The sequence below is a fragment of the Plasmodium inui genome (genome assembly GCF_000524495.1).
Source record: "Plasmodium inui San Antonio 1 unplaced genomic scaffold supercont1.30, whole genome shotgun sequence".
Taxonomy (NCBI): domain Eukaryota; phylum Apicomplexa; class Aconoidasida; order Haemosporida; family Plasmodiidae; genus Plasmodium; species Plasmodium inui.
In genome coordinates, this window is record NW_008481864.1 from 46,215 (window position 1) to 74,058 (window position 27,844).

General features: G+C 43.5%; 9 protein-coding genes across 9 annotated transcripts in view; 6 read left to right on the forward strand and 3 right to left on the reverse strand.

Moving 5' to 3' along the window:
* Positions 1-858: 858 nt before the first annotated feature.
* On the reverse strand, positions 859-1,975 carry C922_04810 (S-phase kinase-associated protein 1; the record flags this gene model as incomplete). Its single annotated transcript, XM_008820388.1, has 4 exons — positions 859-1,035; positions 1,233-1,298; positions 1,512-1,654; positions 1,873-1,975. The coding sequence occupies 4 exons, from the start codon at positions 1,973-1,975 to the stop codon at positions 859-861; spliced, it is 489 nt and encodes a 162-aa protein (XP_008818610.1).
* Positions 1,976-3,650: 1,675 nt separating this feature from the next.
* On the forward strand, positions 3,651-5,042 carry C922_04811 (U1 small nuclear ribonucleoprotein 70kDa; the record flags this gene model as incomplete). Its single annotated transcript, XM_008820389.1, has 1 exon — positions 3,651-5,042. One exon carries the CDS (start codon positions 3,651-3,653, stop codon positions 5,040-5,042), a length of 1,392 nt encoding a protein of 463 aa, XP_008818611.1.
* Positions 5,043-6,533: 1,491 nt separating this feature from the next.
* C922_04812 (hypothetical protein) lies at positions 6,534-7,995 on the forward strand (the record flags this gene model as incomplete). Its single annotated transcript, XM_008820390.1, has 2 exons — positions 6,534-7,386; positions 7,703-7,995. The coding sequence occupies 2 exons, from the start codon at positions 6,534-6,536 to the stop codon at positions 7,993-7,995; spliced, it is 1,146 nt and encodes a 381-aa protein (XP_008818612.1).
* A 292-nt stretch (positions 7,996-8,287) lies between these two features.
* On the reverse strand, positions 8,288-9,781 carry C922_04813 (hypothetical protein; the record flags this gene model as incomplete). Its single annotated transcript, XM_008820391.1, has 4 exons — positions 8,288-8,421; positions 8,568-8,652; positions 8,771-8,953; positions 9,185-9,781. The coding sequence occupies 4 exons, from the start codon at positions 9,779-9,781 to the stop codon at positions 8,288-8,290; spliced, it is 999 nt and encodes a 332-aa protein (XP_008818613.1).
* A 1,882-nt stretch (positions 9,782-11,663) lies between these two features.
* Positions 11,664-14,708, forward strand: C922_04814 (hypothetical protein; the record flags this gene model as incomplete). The annotated part of the gene is made up of 1 exon (XM_008820392.1): positions 11,664-14,708. One exon carries the CDS (start codon positions 11,664-11,666, stop codon positions 14,706-14,708), a length of 3,045 nt encoding a protein of 1,014 aa, XP_008818614.1.
* Positions 14,709-16,305: 1,597 nt separating this feature from the next.
* C922_04815 (cytochrome-b5 reductase) lies at positions 16,306-17,586 on the forward strand (the record flags this gene model as incomplete). The annotated part of the gene is made up of 2 exons (XM_008820393.1): positions 16,306-17,122; positions 17,315-17,586. 2 exons carry the CDS (start codon positions 16,306-16,308, stop codon positions 17,584-17,586), a joined length of 1,089 nt encoding a protein of 362 aa, XP_008818615.1.
* A 583-nt stretch (positions 17,587-18,169) lies between these two features.
* Positions 18,170-19,193, reverse strand: C922_04816 (hypothetical protein; the record flags this gene model as incomplete). Its single annotated transcript, XM_008820394.1, has 3 exons — positions 18,170-18,541; positions 18,728-18,818; positions 18,991-19,193. 3 exons carry the CDS (start codon positions 19,191-19,193, stop codon positions 18,170-18,172), a joined length of 666 nt encoding a protein of 221 aa, XP_008818616.1.
* A 1,405-nt stretch (positions 19,194-20,598) lies between these two features.
* C922_04817 (alanyl-tRNA synthetase) lies at positions 20,599-24,144 on the forward strand (the record flags this gene model as incomplete). The annotated part of the gene is made up of 1 exon (XM_008820395.1): positions 20,599-24,144. The coding sequence occupies one exon, from the start codon at positions 20,599-20,601 to the stop codon at positions 24,142-24,144; it is 3,546 nt and encodes a 1,181-aa protein (XP_008818617.1).
* A 1,762-nt stretch (positions 24,145-25,906) lies between these two features.
* Positions 25,907-27,844, forward strand: part of C922_04818 (hypothetical protein) — a gene marked incomplete at both ends in the record, with an annotated part of 3,352 nt that continues 1,414 nt past the window's right edge. The window contains one exon of the mRNA XM_008820396.1: positions 25,907-27,691. Within this exon, the coding sequence (XP_008818618.1) occupies positions 25,907-27,691 (1,785 nt within the window). The remainder of the gene's footprint in view (positions 27,692-27,844) is intronic.

Consider the following 27,844-nt stretch of genomic DNA (forward strand, 5'->3'; position numbering starts at 1 on the left):
ATTCGTGCCTCTTCAATCCAGTCGAATTAAGTACCCTACCCTGTTTTAACGACTCACTGCTTCGCCAAGGTTGAGAAATGGGATGACACAGAGAAAAGAATCGGATTTTCTCCCATTTGTTTTAGTTTGATTTTCTATTTTTTATTTATCCGTAATCGGTCATGTTGCATCTGATAAAACGCAATGGTCCTATCGATGGCTGGGAATTACCACAAGCACTAGTGTGGTGAAGGAATAATAAAAAAAAAAAAAAAAAAATGTCACTAACTATGCAACAATAATAATAACCGCATGACAATATTGGACTGGACAAGTTGTACGAGTGAGGGATATGAGGGGACAGCTCGGTGTGTTTAAAAACGAAATGCAGTGATACGCGCGTTTGTAGTGGCATCTGCGCAAGGGGGTCCACGGCTCCGGTGCCCTGGTCAGATATGTTATAATATGGTGTGCTTGGCATGGTGTTATTAGTCTACTTGGTCCGGGATGTTTGGTATGATTGACCTGTTTCGCCTGGCCTCATCCTGCCTCGCCTGTCTCTTCCCTTTTGCCGCTACTCTCTCGAAACCCTTTGTTGGTCGAGGGAGGGCCCATCGCGAGGTGCACATGCACACGTTCGTCATTCGTTCGTCATTGCTTCATCTCGTGTGTCCTCTTCAGATGTCACCACACCATCTGTTTTCTTCCCGTATCTACAAGGTGGAGAAGCAACGTGGAACAATCACGAACGTTTGAAGGATGCCAACGTGGGAAAATATAGAGTGGGTAAATTTTCTCCCATAAAGGGGGGTCAGAAGTGGAAAATGAGCTAGCCAAACTTTTCTATTGAAACTTTGCTAGCAAAAAATTGCAGTGAAGCTATTTCCCGCCCTTCTTTGAAGAATTCAACCCTACCTGCTTTTCTTCCTCCCTGGTGAAGTCGTTAACGATGTCAAACTCCGCTCGAATTTCCTCTGTAGTTTTGTCCTTCATCATGGAGGCAATCTTCCCACAGGTTAAGTCTAGCAGTGGTTTTATATCGAGGTAGTTGGATGCCTAAAAATGTGTCCGTGAAGGGAAAAACAAACACACGTGCATGTTAAGAAATTCACGTGAATGCAACTATGTGCACATATACGGGATGGGGGAAGGATCAACAGGGTTGGAAAAATCTCTCGGTTAAGTTGGCTCTATCCTCCTGGCGTCGTCACCATTGTCGTCAGTAAGAGTCCCATTTTTTTTTTCTTTCTCACCTCTATCAATTCGTACAGGGTTTCCTTATCTGTGCTTACGAAATCGTAGTCCCAGCTAGAGACAACCTACATTTGGGCGTGTATTCAAGGGAGGGGGAAAACAAAGATGTATGGAAGTGTACATTATGCCGTGGTGGCGCAACGAGTTATGAACCTCCGCATGGGATGGTGCACATATGATGATTCACATGTGATGGTTGACAGGTCAATTATATTAAGACATGGTTGGAAGTAGGGGCCCCTTTTTTTTTGAGGGGCCAAATTACGTCTCGCTCTTACGTCCTGCAAGTTGGAGGTGATGAGGGGTTTGGGGATTTCCTCCGCGGGGTTGTTAATATGGTACTCCATGTATTCGATGATTTTTTTTAGAATCGGCGTCTTTATGTTTGGGAGTGGTATGGTGTCTTCCTCGGCCGTCATTACTGCAAGGAGGGGAGAAGCAGTTGACAGAGAAGTGGCTGGCAGAGAGACGGACGGCAAAGCGCACGTTACGGAAGCACCGGTTGGGTCACCGCTTAGATCAGCAGCTGGACGGAGCACACGCAAGCAAGCACATAGGTGATTACCCCCGTACGTGGCCGCAAATCGGTGGAGTTACCCCCCACTACAATATCACCCCAGTACACATAAATGTACGTACCTTCCAGTATGTTAAGTATGACGGTGGACATAGAGGCAGTGTACTTATCAACGATGAATTCATCCCCCTCGAAGCTCACTAATTTTATTTTTTCATTTTTCATTTTGCAGGAGGGGGAGAAGACTGGGATGAGTGGAACCTATGGGAGAGGGGAAAAAGTGGCGGCAATGTGTACACTGGCTCGTGGCGGTAAAGTGCAAACTCCTTCATGACTGGAAAAGGTACAAAGGCGTGGCCATTCTGTCTCTGCTCCTCTCCTCTTACTGAAACAGTGGCAGATACATGCACGGAGGTAAGCAGGCTCGATGTGCACCCTGCGGTAAGATCTTATTTTATCGCAGCAGATTGGCAACAAAAATTGGAAGTTCGTTCTGATCCGAAAGTGTCTGGAAAACAAGGAGTAAAAAATGACAAGCATTCGAAGGAGGTGGGGGACGATAAATCTGGGGGTATATACGAAATGGGTTGGACGCACGAGCGGATCTTAGCGCGGTTCGTTGATTTGCGTGTAATATGGAGCATGAAATTTCCTATATCTGTTTACATATGTACGTGCACTTCCGCCGCTATGGGATCGATGACGCAAGAGCCATGGGATTACTTGGCTGGAATGTGTTCCACTCTTCGCTTTAACCTTTTTTTCTCGCCAAAGTGCGTGTCCAGGGCTGCTTTCCGGTTTATCCCTATTGCGGTTAAGCGAACGGAGTGCAGGTGCGGGGGGGGTTGTTGCCCTGAGAGAAGAAAGAAGAGGGAAACGAAGAAAAAAAAGGAGAAAAAAAGGAAAAAGGAAAATACGAGTTGCCACAGCACGTATGCCTTGAGAAAAAAAAAAAACGCGGGGTTCCCCAGCAGATTCTTGCATAGCATATATAATGCGCAAGAGAAGCGCCAAAAAAAAAAAAACATAACGACCGACCTTTCACTAGGTGGCGGCAGACTCCGCAGCTTATTATTGTAGTGGAAATCAAAAGAAAACACCCATCTCGCACTTGCGATGTCATATAGCTGAGAGAAGAAAAGAAGGAGAGCATCGTAAAATTCCAAGGGGTAAATCTCAAGGGGTAAGCATATCGCAATCCGCGCAGTGGGAAAGGCAGGCCGAATTAAGGCGTTGAAAATATGCGCTCCGGGAAGCCTTTGCCAAATAGAGAAAGAGCGCGTTGTAGCTATGTGAGAGCGAAAAAAGGGAGATGGAAAAATTTAACAAAGGGAAGAAGGGAAAAATAAAGAAAAAAAAAGCGGAACATAAAGAAAAAAGCCCCCCAAAGTGGTAAGAGGCCGAAAGAAATGCAAAGGAACCCAAGAAAAGGCAAAATATTTGTATAAATAGGCGAAACAAAAGAGGGGACACTGACCGCCTCCCCCCAGAAGGGCAACGGTGGAAATATATCAGCGTGATGCCCCAGAACAAGTCAGTTTTGGTGAGGTGCGAAGCGAACAAGTAAAGGGGCAGCAGGCAAAAATAGTTTTACTTCCCGAATGTACTACGCATGGTATCCCAGTAGCAGTTGTCATAAATGAAGATTTATGTCCCCTTTTTCGTTCTTCCAATTTCGACACAAAAAAGGGGAAAGAAATATTATGCTGCAGAAAGTTGGCCCAAAAGGGGAAGCTGAAAAGAGGCTGCTCTTAAACAGGGGTGTGTCACCACTTCTTTGCAATACCAACCTCGTCTCTGTTCACCCCAGTTGGTTAACTTTACCACGTGCTAAACTGCCGTGGCACCCCCCGAACAGGCAGGGACACAGATAGGCACATCATACAAGTGTAAGTAAAAGATGTCGGCCATCGGTATGCCACCACACCTCTTAATCCTGTTCCAAGCCAGGCCACTACTCACTTTTTACAAACCCATCCAGAAGAAGAAGCACCAGGCATACAGCGGCATCTCCGAGTATCTGAATCTTTTCGAGGATAAGGAACCCCCCCCAAAGATAAAATGGGAAAATGCAAAAGAGAGGAAGGAAAGAAAGAAGAAAGAAAAAATAACATACAACGAATTAATGCTGAAAGAAATGAGAAAGGATTATGACCCATTTAAAAATGCCGATTTGACAAGCGACCCAAAGAAAACCATTTTTATTGGAAGACTATCCTACGATGTAAATGAGAAAAAATTAAAAAAAGAATTTGAAGTGTATGGAAAGATAAAAAGAGTGAAAATAATATATGATAAAAATTTTAAACCAAAAGGATATGGATTCATAGAATTTGAACACACAAAAAGTTTTAACGATGCATACAATTTGGCTGATGGGAAGAAGATAGACAATAGGAGAATTCTCGTCGATGTGGAAAGGGGAAGGACGGTGAAAAATTGGATTCCTAGACGACTGGGTGGTGGAAAAGGACCTCCAAGGGGATCCGATGAAAGGAAAAAGGTCACTCATAATATTAACTGGACGGCCCTAATTAACAAAGATAAGTACCGAAACGATAAGAAGAAGGTAGAGGAGATTTACAAAAATGTGGCGCTGTACAACGAGAGGAACGATGACGACAGCGATGAGATGAACGACGTGCTGAAAGGCCACCGACACCACAAGAAGGACGAGCACAGGAGCTCCAAGCGGGACCGTCACCACCGAAGCAGACGCAGCGAGTCGCACGACCGCCACAGGCATAAGCACAGGCGCAGGGACAGCCGCGATCGGGATAAGAATAAGGAGCGGGATAGAGAGAAGGAGCGGGATAGAGAGAAGGATCGGGATAGAGAGAAGGATCGGGATAGGGATAAAGACAGGGATAAGCACAGGCACAGAGACAGGGACCACAATGGAGATCATCACCGCTACCGAGAGCGCGACTACAACCGCGATCAAGGTAACAGTTACCGTCACAATTACAACCCCAGCCGAGATCAAGATCAGAATTACACTCATAACCATAATCACAATTACAACCAGAATTACAACCAGAATCGCGATCCGGATCAAAATTACAATCACAATTACAACCACAACCATAATCACAACTACAGCCGCGATGTCAACCGCGATCACCATCAGGATCACAATTACAATTACAACCCCGACAAGGACAAGTACAGGCCCAGAAGCCAGGAGAGGGGAAACCAAAGAGGCGCCTACTTTCCGAACGGGGGTGAACACACAGGAGAGAACGAGCAGGGGGATGCCCACATGAATATGCCTAACGCTTACGGGGCATAAGGAACTGGAGGAGGAGATTATGGGCAGTACAACTATTATGGGTAGGTAAGCAGTCACCCGATATGCACCTCTAAGGATACACCAAATGTCCGCCTTTTTGCACAGTCTTGTTTCTGTCCCTTTGGTGTCGACTGCCACGTATGTCCGAATATGTTGGGGGAGCAAGAACAAATGCGTCCAAGTGAAAATGGGAAAACATTGCCCCCCCTTTTTTGAACCAATTATGCAGAATATTCCCCCCCTGTGTTGTACCACAGGTAGAGAAATTTTGACTGCGGAAGGGGCGATGTGCCCATAGTTTACAATGTAAACCAGACTGATAAGAAGGAGAAGAGAAAAAGAGGAGGAAAAGACGAGGAAAAGAAGAGGATATCTTTTAACTCTCAATAAGCATACTCACATTTGAGAAGGTCGCGGAGGTGATAATATCATTGACGTTGTAAGGGAGGTGTCTTCCCCTTCTTCCCCATTTGTACTGATTTGTGCGAACTTTACGTGTGTGTATGTGGGTGGAGATATATGCGACTGTGTTCGCGAGGACGTCGCATGGTGACCCCCCCACGTGGCGCATGCTGCACACTTGGCCTACTTTGCCGATTTTGTGGCTGTTCTTGTGGGTTTCTCCCATGCAGACCGCAATGCAGTTCTTATAATCAGTAAGCTTATCCATTTAAATTTGTGGTGTAATATTTTTCCACCATGTTTCTCCCCCGTCCTCCGTTAATGTGCAATTCTTTACTGTGCATTTTGTTTTCTTTGTCACTTTCTTCGTCGTTTTTTATTTTTTTTTATTTACCCATTTGAAAACCCTTTAATTGAACTCTTTTTTGTGAGGCTATATATCCTCATATTGCTGTTTACGTGGAAGTACTCTGTTTGTCGCCATCGCACGTGGGAGTTATCTTTCTTTAAAATTTCTTGGCGTGGTGTGTCTTTTTTTTTTTTTTTCTGGTCGCGCGTGGTACGGCAAATTTATCCATTTTAACGGCCATGTATGGAGGTAATGTGGAATAAACTAGCATAGAATGGGCGCGCCCATGTGGGGGCCTTCACACGTGTGGGGTTTAGGACACCCGATTTGTGAGGCTTTGCACACGGGTGTGCAAAAACGGTGGACATTACATTGGAGCAAGTTAAGAAGAAGATACGAAGTAAAATAAAACGAAGTAACAGTGGAGCGGGAAATGTACCAAAAAATTGTTCCCTTTTGACATGCCATGTTTTATGGAGCGAGGGAGGGACGAATGACTCCACGAATCAGGACAGCTCACCGAATGGAAGCGCAGATTTGTCAGTTACGTCTTTTTACCTTTTTGTTCAATTGTTCCTTTTTGGGGGGAAGGAAGCTTTAAGTAAATTTCAATCAACGGAGCATTCACTTTGTGTGTAGGCGTCTGTGTGTTATACACGGTTACCGCCTTCCCCCTCCTGTGCACTTACGACTCTCCTCTTCTGCCCACTCACCAACGTCTCTTCTTCAGAAGGCAACAAATGAATAGGCCGAAGGGGGAACGACCTGGAGAGAGGAAAGGGGGGTTGTTCCTAACCTGTGCGGACATAAACAAACATGAGATGAGGAAAATCATAGTTATTAGTGATAGGAGGACACAGAGAAGGGCACTAATAAAAAAACTGAACATCCATTTTAGGAGCAAAGACGAAATAGCCAAGAGGGGAAAGATCAAGAAGGCTAAGTTATCTATTGATGACTTCCTACCAGTTGGTTTAAATGGCGAAGTGGTTGAAGGGAAGAAATTTCAGCAACGCGACGTTGTCAGTTTGGAAGGGAAGCATTTCCCGTTTGGTATGGCAAATGGGGTCACATCGCACAGGGTTCGAAGCGAGTGTGACTCTTTCGACGTGTACAGTACGAACGTGATGAGAAGGAAAAAAATGAAAAAAATTGTAAGTGATCTTTTCTCTAACACCTTGACGTATTGCATCAGCAGAGATTTGTCTATCGTTGAGATTTCAACCTACCTGTCCATTATGAAGTACATTTTTTTCAAATTAGTAAATGAGAGGGGAGGCCATATTGTTGACCTTTTTGCAGAATTAAAAAAGGTCATGTTACATCATTCAGTTAATAGGTCACCAAGTTGCGTTAAAATATTTTCCTACTCCTCTCTGAGGCTATTAATAAAATATGCCTTAAATACTTTTTTCCGAAATTTTTTTTTTTATAAATTTATTTTTGTCCCAATTTATGATATACATTTTGAGAGTGGGATTGAGGACTTGGGGAAGCTGGAAATGCATGATGAGATTGGCTTCGACGAAGATGATGCGATTTGCAGTTTGGACACTCCCTCCGGGGGGGACTACGTCAGGAGATTGCTAAACTGTACGTGAGAAAGAGCATGCAAAATATACTTCCTGTGGGGGAGGCGGTTGCACTGGGGGACTCTAATCATAGAGCACTTTTCCACAATCCTTTACCACTTTGATAAAGGAGCCCCTACCGATGTGGTTCTCCACCCTGAGCTATGTCAGACTATAAACGTTTCACCTCCTGTCTACGAAGTGAACTTGTTTGTTTCCTTTCGTCCGTTGAAGTACTCCACGTCAAGCTGCTTCAACGGCCGGGAGGATTTATCTTCACACAGACACACTCAGACGGACTCACTCACCGACCCCCACACAACCACTCCCCTCTGCAGTGCATGTTGGCGAAATAAACCACCTGACATTCGGAGAAAGCTCGGAAGATGCATTCATAAGAGAAGTGCAAAACCGTCTTAGCAGATTCGAAATAGGCAAGGAGCCAGTCACTTTCCAAACCAATAAGTCTAAAGAAAATAGAAATTTGAAGAAACTGTGCAAGCGAGTGGAAAGCTCCGGCCAGGTAGATGGGACACGGAAGAAGGACCAAGAAAAATGCAGTGCATCTGAGGGGTACTTGATCGCAAAGGTGAGAAAAATGGGGACGTCAAACCAGGGATGTAGCACATAAGCAGGAAGGGGCAGCGAAATGGAACATTTTTTTTTTTTTTTTCCGCTTACTTCCCAGATGGATAACTTGTACCGCGACTTGGAGGCTCGAATAGTGAAGCGGTTGGATGCCCATTTGGGGTAGGTGACCCGGTTACAAAGGTTGCTGCGTTACAGAGGGTAACTATGGACATATAAAGAAGGAAGTCCCTCCCAAAGGTAAAAAGAGCAAGGAGGTTACCTCATCAGTGAATATTAAGAAGTCTTCGAAGGAGTTACACTAATTTGGCTCCGTCCTCCCACCATTTTGTAATTCATGTAGCGGGCCGCTTGTATAGCAAAAAGTGCCTGTCATTTGTGATCAAATCGTGGTGGTAACTCCCCTTAACGATGGCATCGACATTGTCCGATACGCGGTGTATTATAATTTTGACTTCCAGTATGGGGTCTGAAAAATGGGGAAGACATCCTTGTGGGTGCGGTTCGGACGTACGTTTATTTTTGTGCGCAGCGGGGTGGGTCTACATGTGCAGGTTTATAAGCGCAACGATTGTGTTTTTTTTTTTTTTTTTTTTTTTTTTTTTTTTTGCGTACCTTCAGATGATTTGCAATAAAACAGAAACTTAAAGACGTCCTGTTGTTTCATCCGTAGGAACACCTCCAGTACGTCGTCTTCAAGCTGTTTTTGTAATCGTAAGGGGGGGGAGATGCGGAAACGGCAATGGGGTCGTGTGTGCCATCTCATCACTGCGCAGTGAGCATCTCTCGCTCTGCTCTAATCATTCCTCTGTCCTTACCTCACTAATTCGAAGCAGTCTCCATTTCCTGGCTGCAAAATCGTCGGTGACTTTTTTCTGGTGCATTGTCCCAATTTCGGATTGGACAACGGCATAGTCGCTTCTCTTCAGGGTTAAATTTGAGCCATCTGCGGTTTGGATTTTTTTATATGGCACTCCTTGGCTCGTTTGCCTATAGTTTTCCTGTGTGTAGAGGAGGGTTTCAAAATGGTAAAAGGTGATGTGCAGCATTTGCCGTAGAGATGGGAGTCCCGTTATCCGACAAGTGATTGTAAAGCGCTGCATAAGGGGGGTGGCTGTCCTTCTGACGCGTAAAAGAGGGCAAATCCCAGGTGTAGGCAATTGAATGCACTGTTTTGCAGTAACATACATTACAGTGTATGCTTGGTGGAGGAAAGATATGAGCAGCCATACCTCTCCAGTTAAATAGTCACAGTATAGTTGATATATCAGTTTAACTTTGGAGTCTGTGCTGAGGTTACTTTTCTCCTCCTGAATGGCAGTTTTGCATAGTGGGTTGATAGGTAAGCAGACTGTGCGATAAAATAATTCCTGGTTGTTGTAAAGCTGGTAGATATGCTGTTCTATGCTATCCCTAGTGAGGTTCAGCGTTTGCTTGCAATACTCGAGAACATGTTCACTATACAACAATTCGTCGTAGTTGAAATGTTCGTGCCAGAGGTTGGAATCACACAAGTTGGTTTCCAGTGTGTCTTCTATGGCTATGTCTACATATAGTTCTTTCTTCTTTTGGATTATTTTCCCTATCAGCTGAATGAGTTTGATGCAGGTTTTACATGACGAGTAGGTTTCGTGCGTACGGTTTATATTTTCGAACACCTCCTTTTTTATTTTTGTGCTGTTTTTTTCAAATACGCCCATTTTTAGAAGGTCGCGCAGGTAGTCGCTTCCTACGTGCATGCAGCTGGTTCTGAGCACAGGGGGAATGAGAGCCAAGGGGGGCAGCAGCGCGAAGTATGAAATGAGCAGGAGTTCCCTTACGCGTGGCATTTTATTTCTCAGGAGAGTCCAGAGAATCGCCGAATCGGGAGAATTGGGAGAATCATCTATCACAAGGGGGGGTAATCCCCATGGGGAGGGGGAAATATCTACGTGCTATAATCCGTGCTGTTATTGTGGCGCATTACTACCCCAAGTCACCGCGTCATCGCTTTATCGCCCTACCGTTTTGCTTTTCCATTTGGCTCTTTTTTCCCCCAAAAGTGTAGGCCTACGTGTTTGCGCTCAATGCGATGTTTAAGGAAACCCCCTTTTTCATATGTACCTAGAAAAGAGTCTTATTCTTGCAACAACCGCGACGAAGAGAAAAAGAAAGTGATCCATGGCAGTTTTGTTAACATATTACGGATATAATTGCCGTAGGAGGACGAGGGAAAAAAAGAAAAAAGAAAAAGAAAGCGAAGAGTTATCAAATGGTTGTCCGTATTCATGTGCAGCAAGTGTCATTCACTGGACTGCTCTTTTCGACAGCAGTTATTTTTTCGTTTTGCGGAGGGAGCATTTTCAAAAAACACGAAGTGGGCCCAGAAAAAAGTGCTTTTTTTGTCGCTTAATCTTCCTTTTTCGCAAAGAAGGAAATAACATTACGTGGTCTCCGCATTGTGGACGAGCAAAGATGTTATGTGCGGTGTAATGATGGACTGGCCGCTCCCACCCACGTGTGCGTTATTTGTCCGAAGTATTAAGTAGCATCTCACTTGGTATATCACTTCGTTGGTCTTTTTTATTTTGCGTATGCACGATATGCACATAGAACTTAAAGCGCGACGTAGGAACCGCCTTTCCTTTTTTTCATCTTTGGGCATTCGCCCCATTAGCGGTCTAGCACGATGGCACTTCTCAAAAACAGGTGGAAATTGAAAAAAAAAAAGTTATGAACCGTTCAGGAAAATTCACACGTTTTATCCGTCCATTTGGAAAAAAAAAAAGAAAAAATTACAAACATGTTTATAGGCACAACTGTAGGCGGAAGGAACCCCTCCAAAGAATTTTCCCTACCATCAGAGTGGCTTTCTTACAGTGATAAGTTACGCGATAAATTGGCATATTGAGAATGAAAAAAAAAGGAGATAAAGCATTGAGGTGTTATTACAATTCGGAGGAACAGAACACAATTATGGAACTTTCCTGCGAGTGTTCTTTTCCGGTGTCAATTTGTTTTTCTCCCGAGCTTACAGAGGAAAATACGCGCGCAGTTGAATAGGCAGAAAGCGTCGTCGGGGATATAACATTTTCGGTGCGCTTAGAGCTGTCGCAATTTATTGACATGGCGAATTGCTGACGGGGGGGAGGAACCTTCAAAAAATGGGGCAACCATAAAGGACAGGCTTAACGAGAAAAAAAAAATAAAGCAAAACAGGGAAAAACAAAGGGAAGCGAAACCAAGCAATGATATATATCACTATCCCAATAAACAACCGTAGCGACTATACCACCCCCATCTTTGCAGCAAAACGAAGAACGGCTCTAAACAAATACGTGAACAGATTTTTAAGTAGCAAATTCATGCAGAACCATACAGGGAAAGCGAAAAAAAAAAGAATAGTTGAAATCCATTCCATTTCTTTTTTCCCTTATCTTTTTTTTTTCTTTTGCCCATTGGTAAAAAAAAAAAAAATCGAATAAACTTCGTAACACTGAGGCAGTAATTATATACATTTCCAAATTTGAAGAGCTTCTTCCTTTTGCGACTGATAGAATTGGGAACAAAGAAGATTAGGAGAATTTCCTCTCTTTTTTGTGTATTTTGTACCACTGTATGTCGTGCCCCTTGTATAGGCAACATGCATATGCATTGGCGCCAATGCATGAGCGGACGATATTACAAACGTTAGATGACTGTATGTAGATATATAGGCCGACCACGGGCAGGATGAACGGGTTTAGAGCCAACACGAATGGACACAAATGGAAGTATTTTAATAAGGGCAACGGGAATAGGAATGGCGACAAAGGCAGATTGGATCGGAAGCGTGAAACCTACAGGAAAGACAAAGAAAAAAATGTAGAAGAAATTATGGACTACCTGATTAACATTTCGTACATTTTAAATGAAAAGTATGAGAAGTATTTTGTTCACGAACTGAAGGAGGATAACTTAAGAAAAGGAAATAAATGTTTTGGTGCGATCAATTTGAGCTACTCCTACGATGTTGAAGATGATATATGCATTTTGATAAAGATAAGAGACGAAATAAAAGGGAGCGAGAAGGAGTTAGCAGATCAGAGGAAGTGCTCCAAGATAATGGAAAAGCTGATATACTACTGCTTTTTCCTGCTAAAGTATAATGAGAAGGATGTACAGGATGAGAGAAATGGCAAAATGGGCGTCAATAGCAAAATGAGCATGCAATGCATAGAAATTTACAATCATTTTTTGCATGTCATCTGTTCGGACTACCTGAAGTTAGCATCGTCCAGTTATGGTTCCCATTTTGTGCAGACTGTTATCTGCGTGTATTCCTTTTTTAGAAGAGTGGAGGAGAAATATGCTGACGAGTTGAAGAAAAAAAACAGGGGCTACCAACCCTTGGACGTTTACTTCAAAGAGATCTGTACCATCACAACGGAGAAGCTGTTTACCCTCATGCTGAATAAATCGGGGACACACGTGTTGAGGTCATTTTTGTACTCCCTGGGTGGATACCTAAACATTAACATTTCAAATATATCTTTTAGAAAGTCCAAAGTTAGGGGAACCAGCACGAGGACTGAATTGAAGTACCTGGAGAAAGGGCAAAGGAAGGGTACCAAAGACGCAGGGGGAGATGACATGTTCTATCAGTACGTTGACATAATTGTCCAAAAAGTGACTGAAGAAATTGCCAACCCGAAGGTTTCCCTCCCCATGAAGAATTTGCTCTACCAGTACGTCTTTTATGAGGAAGCGGGGGGTGGAATTAGTGGAAAGAAGAGTATTCCCCTTCCTAATGGCACTAACCATGGGGAGGGGGCGGAGCACCCCCTAGGAGATTCCAAGTACATTATGGAGAGCCAAAGTCAGCATTTCATCCCCCCCCTCCTGTACCACACATATGCAGTTCCAGCACTAGGGACGCTGTTCGAACTGCTGAAGGAGAAAAACGTGGAATGCGACAAATTAGTCAGAGAAATATTTCTAATAGAGAAGACGAAAAAGTATTTTATTAACAAAACACGAGAGGATTCTAAGTGCCACGAAGAGAGTCCCCTAAAGCAGGTGCTCAGTATTTTGATTAAGATGGACGGGCCCAGTATCATGATAGAGAAGTTGCTCAGAATGAATAGTGAACCAATTTTCTACGTTTTTAATGTCTACATTTTAAAGGATATAAATAGCTTGGTGTGCGATAATGCATACTCCAGCCTGGTGATATACAACTACCTCACGTTGGAATACATCACTGAAGAGATGTTTGATTTACTCATGAAGAGTATCGATATCGATCTGATTATTCGGAGGAAGAAATTCAACGTGTTGAGGCGCCTCTTTGACTTGTCACAGTGTTACCAGAGGAACTGCAGGTTGCTGCTGAACGCGTTGCTGCGATGGTTGCGCGTGGGGGGTGCCGTCAGCACGGATTCTGCCAAGGGGAATCGCGGCAATAATGGGGAGAGTATCTGCAAGAGTAATGGCGCCGCTGCAAACACAGGTATCGACGCTTCCCACGTCGACGCCACATCCGGCGCGAAATTCCTGTGGATATGCATCCTCTGCATGCGGAGCTACCAGGACCTGCACCCCGTCCTCCGAGAGGTGTTCAGTGGGCAGAACAAAAAGAGGCGATGCGAAGGGGACGGCAAAGGGGACTGCAAAGAGGAATGCTCCAATCTGAACAACTACAATTTTTACGATTACCTAAAAGTGGACACAAACGGATACTACATCCTGACGCACATCCTGTCCTTTCCGAAGGAATCCATCACGCCGGTGACGAATTCGTTCAGGCAGTTTTGTAATTTTTTAAAAATTGTAAATGGGAATGTGGCTAGCCAGGAGGATATCCAAAAGTATGAAAATTTTTTACAGACGTTCGGAGGGAGCCATGGAGGTAATGAAAATCGAGAGGAGCGAGATGATGCCGATGTTGGATATGGGCCTATTCGGGGAGGGAGGCAGATGGGGCCTGAACAAACAGGGATAGGTAATAATCCCTCGCCCCAAACAAATGATACAAGAGTCAAACCGTTTATACGGAAAAACGCAGACCTACGAGGAAACATCCTTCTGTACTTCGCCTGTGATAGAAATCTGTCCGTCCTGTGCGAAAAAATCGCACACACATTTAACTTGTTAAACGAAAAATATCTGCGAAACTTTATTCTGTTGTTTAAGAGTGAGTATAAGAGAATAGCTAGCCATTATGTAGGAGCCCACACCATCGTGACGTTTTTCAAGCTGGGCTCCGATGAAGTGAAAAAGAAAATATTGGACGCCCTCGTGGAGGGGGACATAAACGTCTTTAATGGCTACATGAGGAACTTCATGAAGCTCAGGGAATATAAGAAGACCAAGACGATAAACACGAATAGTAAGAAGTACGTCAAGGCGAAGGAGATGTTCCAGGATATCCTGGTCCCGGCGAGGGAGAAGGGGGGAAGAGCGGCAGGGGGGGAAGAGGCAGAGGAGGAAGAAGTAGAAGTGGAAGGCGAGGAGGACGTACAAGTGGAAGACGAGGAAGACATAGAAGTGGCCGACGAGGAGGACGACAAGGTAGCCAACTCGGATGAGACTCACTTCCTAGATTCAGCACACAAGAAAAAGAAAAAACCTGATGCGAAACGAGCAGCTGGTAGGACGGATAAGCCCGGCGGAGAGGAAGACTACATGAATTTGATAACGGACTTTATAAAGAATTCCAAAAAGAAGAGCCGAAAGAGGAAGAAGGAGAAGGAAAAGATAGACCAAGTGCTGGGAAAAAAGGGCAAGTGCACCTAAAAGGGGTAGTGATGGTGATGGCAGCCGCGGCTAACATATGCGTGCGTTGTTCACATGTGGGTGTAGATTTGTGGTGGTAGGGGGTGGCGGGGTACATTCCTCCCATTATGCGACAATGTTTCGTCTACACCTGCGAAGGAGAGCCCCCTTTCGTTCGGCAATATTGCACATTTTTGTACGCGCTGCGCAGTGGGAGTGGCTCCCTACTATCGCTATGCGCAGTAGAACGAATAGGGATGGAGACATATCGTGCCATGCATGTGCGAGCGTAAGACCTTCCCATCATAGCGATAGCAGCGGGGGAAGAGATGCACACAGATTAGTTCGGTTTAAGGATACCATTTTGAATGTACGTCACAGAGCGCAGAATGGACAGATTATTCAACAGGGGTAAAGGTAATGCGTCTTCCACAACAGGGAAGGCAGCTCGCAACGCCCGCTTGGGCCTCTTCCCGTTTGGAATCCCTCCCTTTGCTTCTGTTTTAATTTTTTTCTTTCTTCTTTTTTTTTTTTTCCTCGTTAAAGCCCCTGCGTGATGTTCGGAATCCCTGGAGGGAGTTGCACATGCAGGAGTTGAACTCCACTCGCCCGCAGCCCGTTTGGGGGTGATCTGGAGCGAAGTTGGCAACTGTATGGTGTTCTGTTCTGCTGAGCTATGCCATGCTGCGGTGTTCAGATATATTTTTATTTTTTTGTGCGTTTGCTCAATGTAGAGACAGCTGCAAAGAGTGCAATTCACTTTGCCGACGTAAAAAAGCTCATGCTCGCGTTGCTTCCCTTAACTTCTCAAAAAAGGGCATATGTCTTATGCCGTTTGTGTGAAGTACGTTTTTTTTACGTGATAAACTCCATGTAACGGTGTTACGTTGATGGTTGACTGGGCGACTCGTAAATTTACATAAAACATCCGCGCAGTTGTTCAGAGGAAGTATACCTACACGTGTGGTGTTGTGGGGCAAACGTTTCACCATCCCGAGGGGGCATCTATCCTATACGCGGTTTGTATAAAAAGGAAAAAAAAAAAAAAAAAAAAAAAAAATCGCCTGCTTTGTGAAGTGGTTCCATGAGTCGGAAAAGGCGGACATAGCAACAAGGCAATTCCTTTTCGAGGCGAAAAAGGGGTTTGCAAGTACAGGTATCCGCAGAGCAGGTCAGTGCGGGCGTTCGTTTTGGCAACCGGGTTTAGATTTGTGCCACATTGGGTGAAACTTCGTGAAACTGTGTCAACTTTCTGTGCCCATTTTTCTGTAACCTTTGTGTAGCCTATTTGTAACCTCTTTGTAGCCTTTTTGTAACCTCTTTGTAGCCTTTCTGTAACCTCTTTGTAGCCTTTCTGTAACCTCTTTGTAGCCTTTCTGTAGCTTTTTTGTAGCCTTCTTTTAGCTTTTCTGTGACCTGTTTGTAGCTTTCCTGTAGCTTTTTTGTGTACCTTCCCTGGTCGTCTTGTTTTCGTTGTTACATTTGTTGTCACTCGCCCCCTCTGTCCCCTGTGCGCCTCTTCCCTTGCGGAGGGGAGGATGTATACAGGTACAGACCTACTGCTACACATACACCTATGTGCGTAAACCCCAGGGGGTACTGACTGAGAGAGGGGAAAATGAAGCAGACGTTGCGAGCAGGCATAAACTTCCTCTCAAAGAATGTCGTGAACATCGTAATTTTGCTAGTGTCCATAAGTTGTGTTCTCCTATTTGTAAAAAAAAATAAAGATGGTAAAAAGAAAGCAGAAGATCTGTTTGAACTTTATATGAAGGCGAATGAAAATGAAGAATTGAAGGGGGAGAAGGACGATTGGCAGGATGGAGGATCCATGGAGAAAGCCTTCCTGGATGAAAAGAGCAAAACGTTGAAGCTGAGTAAAATTATAAAGCTTACCAACACGGTGAAGATTTTCATTTTTTCCTACCCAGGGGAGTATACCCATTTCGGGTTAGGGATATGTAAGCATATAAAATTTAACGGCCCAAATCAACAGGGGAAAATAAAAGGCAAATGGAATGATAGGGATGACAGAGAGAAGGATGCCAAAGAGATTTTTCGAAGTTACACTCCTATTTATGTAGATAATAAGAAGAAAGAAGTTCACTTCGTCATTCGAATATACAGCCCGGATAGACAGTTTGTTGATGGTGGCAAAATGAGTGTCCATCTGGAAAAAATGCGGAACGGTGCGATGGTTAATATTGCGGGTCCGTTTGGGGTTTTAGATTATAAGGGGAGAAACAAATTTAGTTATCTGTCCAAAGGTGTGCAGGTTAAGAGGCACATCGTTATGATCGCTGGGGGAACCGGCATGACTCCCTTTTTTCGGCTGATAAAGCACATGCTCCTGTTTGACGTTAGGGAGGGGGAGCAGCCCTTCGTGACGCTCATATACGCCAACAGGAACGAGGAGGAGATTCTACTCAAGCAGGGTAAGGCGAGGGGCGTCAAGAAGGGAAAGGACAGGAAAAAAAAAGAAAAAAAAAAAAAACACGTGTGTGTTCAGCAATGTGTACATAGATATATAAATGTGTGCATACGTATATACGCCTGTACTATATATTGCCATGCACAATGGTACCTTTTTCCTCCACCACTACTCCATCCCCTTTACCACTCCCCAGTTTTTGACAAGTACGAGCTGGCCTTCCCACGCTTCAAAGCAGTGTACAGCATAGACGAGTGTCTAGACTCCACCAAAAGGGACACGTTCGAAAATGTAGGCTATCTAACGCAGGATCTTTTGCGGAAGTATATTCTCAAGTATCAGAAGCTAGACATCGAAGTTGTCAGAAGCGACACGCTCATTTTGATGTGCGGCCCACCCCCCATGACGGCTTTCCTTAAGAAGATTCTGAAGGAGGACATTCAAATGGAAAATGTCATAACGCTCTAGGGGTAGTGTTCCCGGCAAGAAGTTAACACAGGTTGGCCATCCGATTCGCATGGCACTTGTGTTCTGTTTAGGGGTGGTGGTAGAAGCCCCTACACCTGTTTGGTGCCCTTGACCCATTTGTGATGCAGGCGTGAATACGCATACTTATTCTCGTGGTGTTAAGCGGAGGTATCGCACACCCAGTGGGCGCTGCCGCTCTAAATTGTTTCTAAACCGCATTCGTATGTGCATACATATATATGTAATGTCTATATACCGCCTCCACGCCATGCATCAATTTGCTTTTCACTTTATTTTTTTTTTTCAACTTAAAGAATATTTGTATATAATTAAAAGCTTCCAAAGAGAAAGAGAAAATAAAAGGCGCTTGGTTTGTGAACAACGTACACGCGTGTCATTTAAGAAGTTGCAGACAAGTAAGAAAGTCCATGGGGTATTTTTTTTTTTTAAATCCCCAAAAAAAAAAACAAAAAAAGTCTTGCACATTTGTTATGTGCGCTCGAGGGGAGGAGGAGAAGAACACCACTCCTTCTTTCCACTTCCCCAGAAAAAAAAAAAAAAAAAAAAAAATAATTCCCCATTCCTACGTCAAAGAAATGAATTTATTTAAGTTCCAATAACCCAAGACGGTTATGTCAAAGTTAGCAATTTTCATATTCAGCATTCTTAACAGTTTAGCATTTTCCGCGCTGACCAGTTTATCCTTTTCTGCCAAAATTTTATCTTCCCGTATGACAATCTTCTGATCGACGATGTCGAAAGTTACTTTTCTTTTTTGTAAATCCTTCTGCATTGAAACTGGGACGTTTAATACATCTCCAATTTTTAAGGTGACATCTTGTGTGCAGATATTTCCCGCCTTTATATACTCCTCAGGTTGAAAGTCATTAAAAAATTTTATTACCTTCAGGGGGGAGTCTTTCGTTATTAGGAGGATTCTGTTCCCCACAAGGAGCTGCAGTGGTTGGAAGAGGAAAATGGGTTGAAATGTCTGCCTATCCCTTCTATGGGTTGTATCGGCCCCGAATGGCACACAAAGTTGTAACCCCGTTGGGCATCAACCATACGGGAGAGATGCACTATGTACATGTATTCACTGATAGAGGACGGTTACAAGTGACGCCCAATCGATAGTTTTTACCTCCGCTACCTTGCAGACGTTCGGCTTGGCTTCGCTCTTTTCGCTTGTCCCTAAGGCCAATTTCATGACTTTATTCTTCCCAATGAAGAACCTGCGTGGAGGGGGGTCAGATAAGAAGCATGTTGGGGTCACGCCGGGTTATCATATTGTACGTATATCCTTTTAAGGCGAAGAAAAGTTCCCCCACTCGCCGCCTCGTTTGTCCTTCTTCAAGTGGTAGCGGCATAACTAAATAGCTGGGACCCCTGCACGAGATCGATTACCTCCCGTTTGGCTTGAAGTACTCGATGGCCTGCTTCAAGTTACTATTCGAGTAAGTTCTAACATCCAGAATGTAAATATAAATATTGGGGACTTGGATAATTTTTTTCAGATCGGAGAGTTTCTGGTCTTTCTGCTCCTTCTTGTTCATCTTTTTCTTTACCTTGGTTAACGATATGGTGATATTTCTCTTAGACTTTGGCATTTTTGTTTACAAATGAGGGGTGGTGGTAGAGGGAGAATGAAGGGTAGTGTAGTGGGGTGGTGGCTTCGAAGTCTTCGTGAATGCGGCAGTCCTCGTCAAGTCCGCTTTACTTTACAGGCCCTGGCATGCTAGAACAGTCGCAGCTGTTATGTCAAGGGGGACATGACCGGATGTGGTACGTCGATTGGGGGAAAATATTTACAACACGTTCACAGGGTGGTGATAAAAGCATATTACTGCGTGTCGCTAATTTGTGGCTACTCCGGGTGACCGCTCCGCTGCGCTGATTTGGGAACGCGCTTTTGAGGTTGGGAAATTTCTTTCTCCACGACAGTAACATATACAGTAGAAGAAAAAATATATGCACGTATATAATATATATGCTTCCGTTCCTTCGTTTGTTGGTTTCTTGTTTCCTTTGTTGCTTTGTATTTTTTTTTTTCCAGCGGGGGCGAAAACGGTTCCTCCTTTTGTTTTCTTGCCTCACCCAGGTCTGTCTCCTTATGTAGTCGCTTTATGCCTCAGCATAGCACAAAAAAAAAAAAAAAAAAAAAACGCTACGTAGCACGCTCTTTTCTTCCTTGCCCCTTCCCCAAGGCGAAACAGAAGAACATTTCTACCCTGGGCGAAGTTTCCTTATCCTCTACGAACAATGCAAAAATCCCTTCGCATGAGAAGAACTGTGCTGTGAGTTTAGATAATGACATACGCATATTATAGAACTGAGGCTTCTGAAGCATTTTCCTGAAAGCACTTTAAATTGGAGGAATTCGCCCTCAGGTGCCAGTTTCTCCACACTCGAAAAAATTGCTTTACACGTGCATGTACGGATGTACAATTTTGCTTTTCCTCACGGATGCCAAATTTTTCTCTATTTATGCGTGATGAAGCTATAGGCAGATTTTTGCGAAAGTGGGAATATTTCCAAAGTGTGAGATAGGGAAGAGGAAAAAAAAAAAAATACCTTTTATGATGATACAGTCATTGGTGCAGTAGAAGATTAATCTTCGGCTGAGGGATTCAATGTGCTGGAAGGTTATTTCAGAAAAGAAAAGAGCTGGGTGTGCCAAATTATGCTACACCGTTCGGAAGTTGCAGCTCGTCGTTTGCCTTCCCCCCCCCTTTGATATTTCCTTCCAAGTTTCCATTAAATAGATTGCATGACCATGTGAAATTGTACGACACAGAGGAAGAGGTAGCCCATCCGGAAGATGCCTTTTTTTTTCTTTCTTTTACATACATTTCTGCCACACCGCGTGAGCGTAGGCGTCGCCCGCGTCAGTTTCATAAACCCACATGTGCATGAGCAGGTGGAAGGGGAATCATATTTGTAAGGGCATGCGGATGGGATTTGCCTTCATTCGAGGCACCACAGGGGATAGCGGCGAATCTCCCGGTTATATATATGAGACAAGCGCTCTTGCCCGTGAGGCTTCTATTCGTCCTTTTGAGCATCAAGCCTAGGGGACACAACAGCATTCGTAGGGGGTCATTAGAGGTGCTTGTTCCATCGAGGGGGAAAAGCGACTCGCCAAGTTTTCGTACCACGACAAGGAGCCACGTGGGTGGGGCCTCCTCGATCATATTGACACCATTGGAAAGGACCCCCCGAGGGGCGTCATTCCTGTTTGGGAGCAAAGAGGAGAGAAGCAATCCGTGCATGTGTTTAAGCAGAGCATTTAGCAAAAGGGACATCTCGAGATTCTCCAAAGGAATAAGAGGAGGCAGCCTCTTCAGTAGCAGCTTGACGTATATTGCTCCTGTGCGTCTAAGTGGCAAGTATCGCCTGGAAGTTCCGAACGGGGCAGCGAAAGAGGGAAGAGACACATTAGGAAGAAGAGTAAAGATGAGTGCATGGAGTGGGGACCAGGTGGAGAAACGGTACGAGGAGGAGGCCGGGATGAACGGAGTGATGGGGGGGCATGATGGGTTTGTCAGCGCGGGGAAGGCGTCCCCCGCATTGTCCTTGCGTCCACCTCTCTCCGCAGAGGAGGTTCGAAGCGGGTTCATCAACTACTTTAAGGAGAAAAACCACACGGTCGTGGAAAGCTCATCAGTCATTCCGTACAACGACAACACATTGCTATTTACGAACGCAGGGATGAATCAGTTTAAGAAAATATTTCTAGGACAGGTGGATAAGAGTAGCGATTTGGGAAAGTTGAAAAGAGCAGTGGATACGCAGAAATGCATAAGAGCAGGAGGGAAACACAACGATTTGGATGACGTAGGGAAGGATGTCTACCATCACACGTTCTTCGAAATGTTAGGAAATTGGAGTTTTGGAGATTATTTTAAGGAGGAGAGTATCGATTATGCATGGGATCTCCTAACAAATGTGTATAAAATAGACCCTAACCGATTATATGTGACCTATTTTGGGGGCGATGAGAAATTGGCTAGCTGTCCTGAAGATATGGAGACGAAAAAGATATGGTTAAAGTATCTTGACGAAAGTCGTATCTTACCATTTGGTATGAAGGAGAATTTCTGGGAAATGGCAGAAACAGGTCCATGTGGTCCTTGCTCAGAAATTCATTATGATCGGATTGGAAACAGAGATGCTAGCAGTTTGGTGAATAAGGACGACCCAAGTGTCTTGGAAATATGGAACATCGTCTTCATGCAGTATAATAAGGATGAGAAGAAAAATATGAACAAATTGCCCTTCCCATGTATCGATACAGGAATGGGGTTAGAAAGAATAACCTCCATTTTGCAAAACGTTGAGAGTAATTACGACACGGATTTGTTCCTCCCGATTTTTAAGCAGATAAAGGAGATTTTTAATCATCTGCCTGATTATGGAGGTAAGGTTAATGAAGAAGATGTTGACAAAATTGATTATGCGTACCGAGTTGTTAGTGACCACATCCGATGTGTAACAATTGCCATTAGTGATGGTTGCCTTCCTGGAAATGAAGGACGAAATTATGTCATAAGGAGGATTATCAGAAGGGCCATCCGAGTAGGTAAGCAGATATTCCAAGTAGGCACTAACGTCATGTGGTTCTACAAATTGGTGGATTCTGTGTGCCAAATTTTGAAGAACTGCTTTACCGATTTGAAAGATGAAGATCGAGTGAACTATATTAAGAATATCATCAAACAGGAGGAGCTCGTTTTCAACAGGACGTTAGAAAAAGGAGTGGATCAGTTTAATAAAATTATCAAAAGGGGGAACAATACAGGGGGGGATAAACTCTTCAGTGGGAAAGATGCTTTCGATTTGTACACTTCGTATGGATTCCCTATCGATCTGGTACAAATCATGTGCGAAGAGAAAGGCTTCAAATTAAATATGGGCGAATTTAATGATCTGTTTAGGAAACACCAACTAGTGTCCGATACGAACAATTTTAAAATGAATAAATTTTTTGACCTGCCAGTGGAGAAGGCCCATGAGTTGAAGCAGAAGCATGGTGTGGGAGCAACGGAGGATCATCTGAAGTACGAATGGAATAACGATGATAGGAAGAATGACACGGTGAAAGTGGAGACCAACGTAGTGGTCATCTACGATGGGGAGAATTTCATAGACAGGATTGAAAAACCGAGTGAAGAGAAGAAGTATGCCCTCATTTTGAGGGAAACCAATTTTTACTACGAAAATGGAGGGCAGATATACGATACGGGGGTGATTCAAAATGAGAAGATGAAATTCAAAGTACTTAATGTGCAAAAAATGAGCGAATATGTTCTTCACATTGGTATGCTCCAAGAGGGGAAAATAGAAAAGAATGACTCCGTTCACACGCTGGTAAATTTTGAAAGAAGAAAACTAGTTGCATGCAACCACACCGCAACGCATTTACTCAATTTTGTCATAAAGAAAGTTTTAACGGAGCATGTCGTAGATGCGAAGGGGGACACGAAGAATGGTCATTCGGTCCACACAACAAATCAGAAGGAACAAGCTGGAGTGAACTCCATTTTTAATTGTGATCAGAAGGGATCCCTAGTAGATGATGAGAAATTGCGATTCGATTTCTCCTTCTTCCAAAATGTAAGTGACGAATTGGTTAGCAAAATCGAAAGCCAAGTCAACGATTTGATCAGGCAAGAATTAGCCGTCTCCGTTCGAACCCTGGATCTTAAGGAGAGCAAAAAGATTAAAGGAATCAGAGCCATCTTTGAGGAAGATTATGCAGACGTTGTCAATGTAGTCTTCATAGACAACGACGTGGACAAGATTCTAAACCATCTCGAGGTGAACTACTCCTATTTGTGCTCCATCGAATTGTGTGGAGGCACCCATATCGCCAACACGAAATTTATAAAGAAATTTATCATCACGTCGGAGGAAAGCATCGGGAAGGGAATTTACCGAATCAATGCTGTCACGAATAAGAAGGCGGAAGAGGTAGAAGCCAAATTTGATCATCTGCTTGCCAAGTACAAACACATCTTTGAAGATCCCAATGAAGGCAAACTAGCCGACGTACAGACGTACAAACGGGTTCTAAAGGAAGATAAGTTTCTGCCATATATTAGGAAAAAGGAAATATTGCATAAATTGGAAAAAATTGAAAAAAATATCATCGAGAAGACGAAGAACATGGAGAAGGAGTTATTCAAGAAAGCTACCACTATTGGAAAGGATTACGCTTTGGAAGACAAAAGTGGTGTCCTTCTAGATGTCAAGCTTTTTGATGCTCTCTCTGGAAACCAAAAGATGTTAGAAAAAATCGCCCAGTCGTATTGTAAGCATAACAAATTGTGCAGCTATTTCTTCATCATTGGTGATGAGAAGAACACCTACTGCGTTTTCGAAATGAAGGATTCTTTGAAGGGGACCACTATACAGGCAGATGCTTTCATGAAGGAGATAATGCAGTCAGTGGAGGGCCATTCTGGCGGAGGTAAAAACAAGGCTTTCGGGTCGGCAGCAAAGGGGAAGGGAGTCATCATAAAGCAGCTGGCACAGGAGGCGGTTAAGAAGTACCACTAGGGATACGCGGTGTCGTTGTCAGACTAGGATGAACGTACGGCTTCTTTTTTTTGTGCGATTTGGCAGGGCTTCCCCCTTTTGGTGATATGTCTACCGAAGGGGGGACCTTTTCCATGGGGTATTCTCCTAATCGGCGCGTGTATTCATGCACCATCGCGTCATTTTCTGTTTTTTTTCCCATCCTCCCAAATGGGAATAAACCAAATAGGGGTACCTAATACAGCGCACATTCTAATCCCGCTCTGCATCGGTTTGTTATTTTCTTTTCTGCCCCAACGATTAGCGGTTAATAATAACACGTCAGTGTTTAAAAGTGAACCAATATTATGCAACTGTTTGGAAAGTTTTAAAAAAGGGGTGCGCTGGCCAAGGTTGGATATGTTATGATGAATGAATTCCTACCCTTCCGTATGGTTGACCCGAGCGCGTTGGCATTTATCTCCTCTATTGAGGAGGCCTCCCCTGGTGCGCGTTATTAACCATTTTCTCCAAGGCAACAACAACATTGTGCGTTCAAGAGGATCTAATGGGAGAAAATCCTGCCTTGTCGTTTTTTATGCTAGTGACCGGTCGATGCTAATGGCGCTTTCGCTTGTCCATTGAGAAGGGAATTTCTCCGAGAGGTGCCCAGCTACATGGTTCATTTTGCACTCTCCGTATGCGTCTTTCTACTTGGTCTACTCATAGGAGTGGTGCAAAATTAAAGTTCTCTTCATTATCATCTATTGCGTCCTAGCAAGGGTGTAAAGGCTAAGTGGTCAATCGATTTGCATTTTCGCTGGTTAGGCGAACAGGATGTGGGAAAGGTCGCGGTTTATTTTTGTCTTTGTTAATTCTCATTGAAATTTGCCACTCTTTGTTTGAAATTACAACAACGGTAACTTTTGCGCCAATTTTTTTGCAACAAAATGGGTAGCCCCTTCATAGAGATGCAAAAAGGCAAGCCATACAAAACGTTCCAGTCTTCTTGACTTACGCTTTCGCTTTGAACTTCAAATAGGGAAAAATTACCTAATGTAGCGCTATTTAAGATACACACAAAATGGGGTATTTCTCGCAAGCTAAAAAGAAGAAAAAAAAAACAGCCAAAATGGCTTATGCAAATATTTTATTATGTACCATTGAGGGTTTTTTTTTCTCGTTAGCCCAGAATATTGCAAAATGGCCAGCTGGATTTCAAAAAGTGTCTTAGAAAAGGAGATAATAAAGACAATTTCTTATGAACGGGTCATGTAAGAAAGTGAAATAGCTACATTCTTTTTTCACATTTTGGCTTCATTTGCACACTGGTTTTACTTTTTGTAGCTATTTAAGAAAAAAAAAAAAAAAAACAACGTTGTATAGGTTTTTCCTTTTTCGAATTTTCCTTTTTTTCCTCAATACATTTTTTTTTAAATGTCAATTTAAAAATGACATAATGATACATTCAAATATATTCGTTTTAAAAATAAAAATGAACAAAAACAATGAGCTCCATTTTATTTGACAGATTAGAAAAATGCATTATTTGATTGAACGTTGTCTATACCAACAAGTTTGAGTAAGACGCGGTTTTACGAGTTTGATTAATCAAAAGTTGTGTCTCGTCTTTAACGATTGCAGTTTGTTCTACATATCAACAGGCAATTTTGTTTTTTTTTTTTTTCAAATCATACACTGTCGCATTGGTTATTATATAGGATAAGTAGATATGGGGAAGTTTAACACATTAGCCGCTATTTTTTGCTTTGTGCTTTTTTGCCTCCCGGCTCTCTACTATGGGATGTCACACGATAAGAAGATCAATTTGAAGATAGAGTTGGTCGACACAGATTCGCTGCTATCGCATGATCACTTGAAGAAAGAGAAGAACATTGTTCAGAATGGGAAAAAAATTAAAATTAAAATTTTCGAAAAAATAAAGGAAAATGTCCTCGAGCGGGCCTTAGTAGTGCAAGAAGTGGACAAAATTAAAGGCGGGAATGCGTCGAAGGAGGCCAGCGCCGCAAGTTTGCAAAATTTGAGTGGTGGTGCGGCCGACGATGGGGCTGACACTGCCGATGATAATGGTGATGACAGTGCTAATGATAAGGACGATGATGATAATGGCAATGATGCCGCTTCGGGAGCGGTAGAACAAGCTCGGAGTGAGGAGGAATACCCTGTACACGATGCAAGCGACATGAAAGTTATTTCAACCGAGGAATCTACCGAAAATGATGTCCATATGCTGCGCAAGGTCTATCAGAAAAACTCGGATGAAGAATCCACTACCTACTGCTACATCAGGTACACATTTAATTTAAATTTGGATAAATTAAGCGAAAATAACAAGAGCGAGTTATTCAAAGGATTGGATAAATCGCTAGACTATATGTCCTTTTTTCCGAAAGAGGATCAAATTAGTGATACCGAAGAGATTCTAGATCATGAGTACAAGCAGATGGACAAATCGACCGGGTCAAATGACTCCATCCTATCAAGTGTGGAACTGAGGAATGCTAATCTTAATTCATGCCCTAATTCGAAGTATGCCGAAGCGATCGATGATATTGTTAGCTACTTGGAGAGTGCGAGTAGTAGGTTAGCCATCCCCTCGTCAATCAAAAAAAAATTATTGAGCGAAAGGGATCTTCTAAAACGGTGCCATGAAGTGGAAGCAGGCGATGCGCGTTCGACTGGTAATGCTCCTGACGCGAATGCGCCTGACGACAATGATGAGAAATCTGCGCTTTACGAAATATTGGAAAATTTAAAAGACTCTTTTATGATGAAAAAGAAGGTAATAAATTTACTACGTAATGGAAGCACTAATGCGAAGGATGCTACCACGGATAGGGTTGCAGAAAAAGACCTGGACAAAATTTTCATAGACTCAGTTGAGCGGACATTTGATTGCTATGACGTGCTGAAAGGGAGTGAGCGGTTAGATTCAATATTGGCGAGCGAGGAGGAGGGGAAAACCCTAGTGGAAGAATCACCCAACACGAAAGAGGTGGATATTAAGAATCACCAGTTTACATATGCCCCAGGGGAAATCTCAGAGGAAAACTCTTTGTCTAGTGGTGATGATAAGGACAAATGTGAGGTCTTTTTTAAAGCAATTTTGCAAGGTAAAGTATTTGCAGGTAATTCGGCGCTTTGGAGAAGTGTGAGAAGGGGACATTTTCAGATGCTCGACGATGGGGTGAGAAGTGACGGGTTGAGCGATGCGAGAGCGACGATTTCAGGGGGGGAAGACGCAACATATGCAGATTCCTTTTTGAATGCCTCTTCACGCATGCCGATACTAGAATATTACTCTACGAAATTGCGCAATGCGTTCATGGGCGATGGCAGTCACTTGGGTGTGACAGCTAGCGAAAGGGACAACCCTAAGGAGGCCACTTCTAACTGGCAAGAAAGACAAAAAGTTTTCGCAGATACTGCGTCCTTTGCTGATATGTCGACAGGGATGAGAAATTATGAAATGGATGACGACGGGCAAGAAGTGGAAGCAAATGAGGAGAAGGAAGATGATGACGATAGCGATGAAGATGAGGAGTACGATGATGACGACGGGGAAGAAGTGGAAGCAGATGAGGAGAAGGAAGATGATGACCATAGCGATGAAGATGACGAGTACAATGATGACGAGGAGGAGGAGTACGATGATGACGAGGAGGAGGAGTACGATGATGACGAGGAGGAGGAGTACGATGATGACGAGGAGGAGGAGTAC